We start from the raw sequence: 8,152 nt of genomic DNA, 5'->3' as shown, positions 1-8,152 counted from the left end.
GGCCTCCTCTGGCCTCGCTCCAACAGCTCCACGTCCCTCTTGTGCTGCTGCCCCAGAGCTGGATCAGGGCTGCAGGGGCGGTCTCCCCAGAGCGCAGCAGAGGGGCAGGAAGGGTGGGAGCAGAGCACTGGGGCGATGCTGTGTTCCCCCCACAGCTGCACTAACACAGTTTTGGCTGCCCAGGTTCTGTTTTCTTGCCCCCAAAAGCAGGTTGTGAGGATGCGATCGAGCACCGCTGGGGCAGCTCCCGGTAACAGAGAGACCCCACAGATCCACAGAGGGGTGGCAGCATCATCCCCATTTCCCAGCCTTTGCCCGTGCATCCTCATCCCCGCTCCCTGGGAGCAGCCAGGACAAAAGCCGGAGCCTGGTGCCCTATTTCCTGACAAAACCAGCAGCAGGAACGCTGGAGCCCGGGTTTATTCTGGGCTGCTTTTCCCCTGACCTCCAGCTGTTTCCTTGAAGTACAATGAGCCGCGGGCTGGGGTTTGCTGTGTGCTTCGGAGGCATCGCCACCCTCACCCCACTGCCCACACTGCTCAGTGAGCTGTTTGGGGCCGGCACAGGAAGGTCAGCTCCAGCAGCCCTTCTGCAGGCTTCCTCTGGAAACAAAGCCTCCAGAGGGTCGGATTTCTTTCCCAGCGCTGGTTTTGGGGGGTTATTTCTGCCTCCAGCCTTGCAGGCAGAACAACAGACCCAGGATATCCTGTGCCTGCCTAAAAGGGATGCAAACGCTGCTGAGGAACCCCCCCCTGCAGCGGCCTGCTTGCTGCAGGGCATGTGCTGATCGCGGGCTCATCCGAGCTGCTGTTCCAGCCATAGCATCCCCCTGGGCAGCTTTTCCTGGTGGGATGGGAGCACAGAGCATCCCCCAAAGGAGCCAGCTGGAGCCTGGAATCGGGGTGCCCCCAGGGCCAGGAGGTGGGGAGGGGATGCAGAGGTGCTGCCGCATCGCGGGAGCGTTTTCCATCCTCCCCATTGCCTGGAGCAGATGAGCCCCAGCCCTCTCCTGGCGTTTTCCTTCTATTACATCTCACTGTGGGCCCGGCCCGTCCAGCCCTTCCCGGGCACACCTGAGCGAGCGGGAGCTGGTCCGGCAGCATTCCCATGGGTGTCCTGCCCATCCCGCCCGTCCCACCTGGCGCTGCCTGGCAAAAAGGAGCCGTGAACTGACCTCACCTCTCTGGATCGGGTACCCGAAACCCTGCCACCCACCCGGCTCCTTCATCCCTGCTCCTCCTCCCTCCGCAGCCTGTTTGCCTGGTCTCCGATGTGTCTGTGCTCTATCCACAGGGCTGTTTGCTGCCCTGCCGCTATTCCCTCCTTTTCCCTGTGGATATAACCAGCCTGAGGCTGCTGTGTCTGTCCGAGCACGGCTCTGGGCTCCTCCTGCCCATGGGCCACGCTGCGGCATGGGGACAGGACGTGGGTGATGCTACGCCACGAGGCGGGTGATGCAAGTGGGAAATGCAGCTGCTTACTAGAAATGAGGTGCTGGGGAAGTTGAACACCAGATAAATCACTGTTCCTCTTATGAATTTCCCCCTCCAGCCATGAATTTCCACCCCGCAATCCCCCAGGGGTGATGCCAGCCAAAGAACAGGTCCCATCAGGGCGAGATTCCCCATCCCAGCTCAATGGAGATCCCAAAACCAGGCACCAACCTGGCAATTCCTAGGCCTGCAACTGTGCACAGTAACTGAGAGGAGACTCACTTTAATGGAGCAAGGCAGTGACAACGACGTGGAACTGCCCCTGTTTCAGTTAAAGCTTGTCCTGGCTGGGTCCATCCTCCTGAGGAGCTGCTCTGGGTGCTCCAGCCTCCTGCTTTCAGCCCCGAATGCCCCAAGGATGCTGCCCAACACAGGCTGGGGCATCCCCTTCTGTGCTCCAGGGGAAGCCCTGCAGCAGAACCTGCCTGATGCTGCTCCAGGCTGGGGCAGCTGGAAGGTCTCCCTGTCTCAACAGACTGCTGTGGGAACGGGTTTCCAGCCCCATGGTGAGCCACGGGGGGTTCTGAGCAGCAGCTTTGCTGCTGAACGTCTCCCAGGCACCTGCTGGTGGGCAGGAGCTGGAAGCCTGCAGTGAACGGATCCGCTCACGCAGGCAGCAGGGAAGCCCCCGGCATGAAATCACTGTTGGGAGAGACGTGAGAGCCACCGTCCTTCCCAAGTGATGGGTGCGAGGAGCGGGGAGCTGAGCAGCACGGGCCCATCAATGGGTCCAGCTTGTGTTTTTGGGTAGGAAAGCAACGCAGTGAGCTCCGTGCCCTTTATCCTGCCACCAGTTTCATGCCTGCCCTGCTCCACTCTCCATCCCAGCAATGGGTTCAAATAGCAGAGATTTAGCTTGGATATTAGGCAGAAGTTCTTCCCTGTGAGGGTGCTGAGGCGCTGGCACAGGGTGCCCAGAGAAGCTGTGGCTGCCCCATCCCTGGCAGTGTTCAAGGCCAGGTTGGACACAGGGGCTTGGAGCAAGCTGCTCTAGTGGAAGGTGTCCCTGCCCGTGGCAGGGGGTGGAGCTGGAGGAGCTTTAAGGTCCCTTCAACCCAATCCAGGCTGTGACCCTGTGATTCCATGGGGGATGGGTCACATCTCCCCCTGGAGCTGACCCACACCGGGAAAGCCCCATAGGTGGAAAGCGAGAGCAGAGCACCCACGAGATGCCACCTCTTAGCAAGAGGAAAACCCACTGGAGGGACCCTCCTTGTCCCAGCGGGTGGCACAGGGAGGAGGCCACCGGGGGCGGGGGGGGGAAAGTCTGTTTCAGTTCACTGAAAGCACCAGGGGACTTGAAACCAAGGCAGGCAGGGCTGTGGTGGGGCTCTGCCTGCAGAGGTGCAGAAACGCTTCCCACAGGTGACGTGCCCACCATGGGGGGCCCCACTGACGCAGGGATGCTGTGGGTTCCTGACCCGTTTCCTTCCCCCCCTGCTTCGCACCAGAGCCCCCCCAACCACACGGGTTCCGGCACCCCCTGCTCGCTTCCGTTGTGCTGAGGGTGGAAACACTGCTGAAGGGGGTGCCCCCATGTTTGGAGGCCTCAGAGGGAGAACAGAGCCCCACCACAGGGTGTGATGGAGCCCATGATGCTTGGGGAGGTGGTGGAAAGAGGGGGTGCGGGGGTTACACTGGGTAATTGTCACCTCTCGGGGCTGCGGGTGGTGGCTGATGGGGCCACACGGCTCAGCCCTGTGCCCGTGTGTCCCTCCATGACCATTAAACCCGTGTCTGTGTTTATGGGAGCACAATAGGTGGCCCAATAGAACTGACCCCATTCCTGTGGACAGAAAGGAGTCACCAGGATAGGGATGGCGCAGGGGTGAAGGACAAGGGGGGTGACTGTGCCACCATGTGTGTGCGGGGCTGCTCACAGTGAGCTGATGGGTGCTCACCCAGGCGGGTGTCTTCACACTGACAATGGCACCTGGGACAGGAGGGGACAGAGCCGGTGCCTGGCCGGGGTCAGGGACACGGGCAGGGGGGCACAGAGCCGGTGGCGGTGCCGGCCCGGCGCCAGCAGACGGGGCAGACGCGCCCTCCGGTGGCCGCCGCTGGTATCGCAGCCACCGCGCGGCCCGGCTCAGCATCCCCGGTGCAGCATCCCCGGTGCAGCATCCCCGGTTCAGCATCCCCCGCGGCTGCCTCTTTCCTCTTCCCGGCTCCTGGGAAGCTCATGGGCACCCCAGGGGATGTCCGGGGACCTGCCTGGGATCCTCACATACCCTCCAGGGCACCACAAAGACCCCAGGGACACCCCAAAGGCCCAGAAATGCCCCAGTTCTCTCCCCGGCCTCATGATCTCTCCCACTTCCTAGCTGGTTGCCAGTGAGTGTTACTGGGACTGGGAACAAGGGACCTTGTCTGCCACCAAGCTCGGCCCAGGCCAAAATACCCCAAAAAGCTATTTCCTCCTGGCAGGAGTGAGAGTGTTTGGGGTGCCTGCTGATGCTCTGGGGCAGGAGAGCCCAGAAAGGGGGGACCTGCCTCCCCCTGCACCCCGTGTTGCAGGGAGGGCAGAGGTGAGACCCCTCAGCAGTGTCCAGGCGGTTCCCAAGTCTGTGACCTGTCCTGCCCGTGCTTTATTCTGCCTTTTGTCCCCTAGACCACCGGTGTCATTTACTCTGCAGACAAAACAGCTCTCCCCTTGCAGGCTGGGGTTTCCTTTCAGCGGTAGCACGGCCCCCCCTTGTCACCCCACGCCACTCAAGACCTGGGCATGGCAAGGCTGGGGTTGGGGAGGCGGGGGTGATGCTCTCCAATTCCCTTCGGCTGCCTCTGCCCTGTATCTGCCTCCTTGCCGGGGCGAAACGCCCTGAGCCCGTCCCCGTCCCTGGGCCGGGACGCGGCGGGAGGCGGGCGAGAGCATCAATCCTGGAGTGAGGCCAGGCAGGAGATAAGCGCAGAGCAGCCCCGCTCCGTCCCTCGCCGCTCCCATGCTCGTCCGCGCTGCACCCAAGCCCGGCACCCTGCGGGGATGGGCCCCGGCCCTGTCCCGCTGGGCTGGGGGGGCCGCCGCCACCCCCGCCGTGCCCACCCCTCGCCCCTTCAACCAGCTGCCCGGGGACTGGAGGGCCGGCTGGCTCAACCTCTACCGCTTCTGGCAGGAGGGCGGCTTGCACAACCTGCACCACATCATGGCTCGCAAGTTCCAGCAGTTCGGGCCCATTTACAGGTGAGGCAGCGCCTGCCTCACCCCGGTATCCGGCCCTGCTCCCGGCGCCGGCTGCCTTTCCAGCCGGGATGCTGCTGCTGCTGCTGCTCCCAGCCCTGCTCCAGGCGAGAGGGCGGTTGAGCTGCTGGAGGGAGCATCCTGGCTTGCTGCGCGCTGGCCAGGCTCGATGCTGTGAAGGGGGAGAGGGGGGACCCGCGCCTTGCAGGTATAGGATGTTGGGAGGAGGGATTCTGCACCTTCCCTTGATTTCCATGGGGTCTGGAGCTGATATTCCCAGGAAGGATGGGGGTCCGGGTCCAACACCCCCCTGCTTTGCCTGCCTGAGCCCTGGGGGTGCCTGCTCCTGGTGCTGAGTCCTTGCATCCCCTGGGATGTGACCTGCAGGTGGGATTTGATCGGATGTGAGGAGGAGAGTGCTTGATTTGGGGGTGCTGGGTGAAGGTGGTTGATCCGGGGCAGTGAAGAGCTGGGGGGGGGGGGGGGGGGGTCATAGATGGGGGTCAATGCATGGGGCTGACCCCCGCTCCTCACCCCGGCAGGGAGAAGCTGGGTGTCTATGAGAGCGTGAACATCATCACCCCCCGGGATGCTGCCACCCTCTTCCAGGCGGAGGGGACGCTGCCGGAGCGCTTCAGCGTGCCCCCATGGGTGGCATACCGCGACTACCGCAACAAGCCCTATGGCGTGCTCCTCAAGTGAGTGGGGACCCCCAGCGCACGGGGGGTGAGAGCACCGGCAGCACCAGGAGGGCAACGGGGATGTTTGCCCATGGTGGTGGTGGTGGTGGGGGGGGGGGCACCTCTGACCCCCGCTTTGGCATCCCGCAGGACAGGGGAAGCCTGGCGCTCGGACCGGCTGATGCTCAACAAGGAGGTGCTGTCGCCGCAGGTGGTGGAGGGGTTCGTGCCTCTGCTGAGCCAGGTGGGAGACGACTTCATCCGGCGGGCACGAGCGCAGGTTGGGAAGAGCGGCCGGGAATACTGGACGGCAGACTTTACCCATGAGCTCTTCCGCTTCGCCCTGGAGTGTGAGTGTCAGCGGCAAGGCATCCCCCCCGTGCCCTGAAATTCCCTTTAGCAGGAGGTGGGCAAGGCGCCACGTCTCCTCCGCCTTCATCCTCAGAGGTGAAACAAGGTTTTGCTGCGGGGTCTGGAGGGGTGTCCTCTGCGGACAAGTAGAGAACAACTCAACACTGATGTTAAAGCACTGCTTTATCACTTGCTGGTCACCAATCAGCAGCCAGCCCTGCCCACCAAGGGATGCCTTTATGGCCCCGTGATGCTCAGAGTGAGCAGGAGGTCCCCATAGAATCACAGAATGGTTTGGGTTGGAAAGGACCTTAAGATCACCCAGTTCCAACCCCCCTGCCATGGGCAGGGACACCTCACACTAAACCGTGGCACCCAAGGCTGTATCCAACCTGGCCTTGACCACTGCCAGGGATGGAGCCCCTGGGAGGGTGGAGGGAACAGGACGGGGATGTGTCCCCTCAGAGGTGCTGTGCTTGCAGCCGTGTGCCATGTGCTGTACGGGGAGCGCCTGGGGCTGCTGCAGGACTTCGTGGACCCCGAGGCGCAGCGCTTCATCGACGCCGTGGCCCTCATGTTCCACACCACATCCCCCATGCTCTACCTGCCGCCCGCCCTCCTGCGCCACCTCAACGCCAAGACGTGGAGGGACCACGTGTGGGCCTGGGATGCCATCTTCTCCCAGGGTAAGTGCTCCTCCTCTGTCAGCCAAAGACCCGCTGAGGGCTCGGCTCCATAGGGCAGCATCATCTCACCAGCGCAGGGTCCTTCTCCTGGGTCTAACCGCCCAGCACAGGGCTGCCAAGCCCAGGAAGGCTTTCCACATCTGGAGCCTGTGGGATGTGGAACCATCCAGGAGTGATGGAAGGGCATCACATTGAGGGTAGCATCTCTCCCAGAGACGCCTGTGGCCTCACAGAGCTTTTGGCACCCTGTGCACCCGCACCCATCACCCTCTGTGCCCACCCAGCCACTGCTCCGTCCTGCAGCAGGGACCATGGAAAAGCCACCGTCATGGGGCAGTGGTGCCTTCCTCCTCCACCATGGCCCCGGGGGAGGAAGGCCACGTCCGTGTCTCTCCTCAGCTGACAAATGCATTCACAACGTGTACCGGGACCTGCGCCTGCAGCGCAAGAGCACCACGGAGTACATGGGCATCCTCTGCAGCCTCATCCTGCAGGACAAGCTGCCCCTGGACGACATCAAGGCCAGCGTCACCGAGATGATGGCGGGCGGCGTGGACACGGTGAGGGGCGTGCAGGGAGCCCGGGCAGGCAGCGGGGCCCGGCCGGTGCTGAGCTCGCTCCCTGCCCCGCTCCAGACCTCCATGACGCTGCAATGGGCCATGTTCGAGCTGGCGCGGGCCCCGGCGGTGCAGGAGCAGCTGCGGGCAGAGGTCCTGGCTGCCAAGCGGGAGGCGGCGGGGGACAGGGTGAAGATGCTCAAGAGCATCCGGCTGCTCAAAGCGGCCGTCAAGGAGACGCTCAGGTGAGGGGGACGGCAGCAAACACCCCAGCCCCGTCCCTCCTGCGCTGCTGGGTGCTGTGGAGCAGGGCGGGACATGGGCAGGGGGGGCTGTACCCAAAGCGAGGTGAACGGGACCTGTCCCCGCACCCAGGCTGCACCCCGTGGCGGTGACCCTGCAGCGCTACACCACGCAGGAGGTCATCCTCCAGGACTACCGCATCCCTCCCAAGGTGAGCACCGGGCCCCTCCTCACCCCGACCCGCTCCTCATGAGGCTCTGGGTGGGTGGAGGAGGGACCCGGGGCATGGATGGGTGACACCCACTGGGGATGGATCCCTGCACACCAAGCACCAGGGAAGCCCCATAGGGAGCCCAGACCCACAGGGCTGATGCTGCCTCCGAGCAGACGCTGGTGCAGGTCGGTCTCTACGCCATGGGCCGGGACCCCGAGGTGTTCCCGAAGCCGGAGCAGTTCATCCCGCAGCGCTGGCTGGGGGCTGACCCCAAGCACTTCAAGGGGCTGGGCTTTGGTTTCGGCCCCCGGCAGTGCCTGGGCCGCCGGATCGCGGAGCTGGAGATGCAGATCTTCCTCATGCAGGTGAGCATCCCGCTGCTGGGACACGGCCGCAGCGGAGGAGGCACCTGGGGGTCGGTACCGGCAGCGCTTTGCTCCTCCCTCCGCTCTGTTCTCCCCCATCCCAGCTCCTGGAGAACTTCAAGATCGAGACCATGCGAGCAGTGGAAGTCGGGACCAAGTTCGACCTCATCCTGATCCCGGACAAACCCATCTACTTGACCTTGCGGCCGCTCGAGTCCCTGCCGTGAGGAGCTGGATCCTGGCAGCATCCGTTTCACCTCCTCCCAGCCTGACTCCAGCCCAGCGCCGGGGCTCGGGGGACGGCTGGGACGCGTTCACGGCCACAGCCTTGGCTGCTGCATCCCTGCCTTCGCTCCAGCGCGCTCAAGGCTGTGCTTACGCCAAT

The 8,152-nt window shown here is 63.8% G+C and overlaps 1 protein-coding gene across 2 annotated transcripts in view; it reads left to right on the top strand.

Moving 5' to 3' along the window:
* Window positions 1–4,278: 4,278 nt before the first annotated feature.
* Window positions 4,279–8,152, top strand: part of LOC134160292 (cholesterol side-chain cleavage enzyme, mitochondrial) — a 3,919-nt gene continuing 45 nt past the window's right edge. The window contains exons 1-9 of one of the 2 annotated variants that reach the window (XM_062612183.1): window positions 4,283–4,674; window positions 5,214–5,369; window positions 5,502–5,701; window positions 6,185–6,388; window positions 6,788–6,948; window positions 7,024–7,190; window positions 7,321–7,399; window positions 7,576–7,767; window positions 7,872–8,152. The exon at window positions 7,872–8,152 is cut by the window's right edge and continues 45 nt beyond it. In XM_062612183.1, the coding sequence (XP_062468167.1) occupies window positions 4,436–4,674; window positions 5,214–5,369; window positions 5,502–5,701; window positions 6,185–6,388; window positions 6,788–6,948; window positions 7,024–7,190; window positions 7,321–7,399; window positions 7,576–7,767; window positions 7,872–7,994 (1,521 nt within the window). In that variant the 5' untranslated portion in view covers window positions 4,283–4,435 and the 3' untranslated portion in view covers window positions 7,995–8,152. Of the gene's footprint in view, window positions 4,675–5,213; window positions 5,370–5,501; window positions 5,702–6,184; window positions 6,389–6,787; window positions 6,949–7,023; window positions 7,191–7,320; window positions 7,400–7,575; window positions 7,768–7,871 lie in introns of both variants that reach the window. The other variant, XM_062612184.1, reaches the window with a different exon arrangement.

The sequence above is a fragment of the Pezoporus occidentalis genome, unplaced genomic scaffold, assembly GCF_034315485.1.
Source record: "Pezoporus occidentalis ecotype Australia unplaced genomic scaffold, CSIRO_AGI_Poc_V1 ctg159, whole genome shotgun sequence".
NCBI classification, from domain to species: Eukaryota; Metazoa; Chordata; class Aves; order Psittaciformes; family Psittacidae; genus Pezoporus; species Pezoporus occidentalis.
This window is presented reverse-complemented; position numbering and strand designations above follow the sequence as displayed.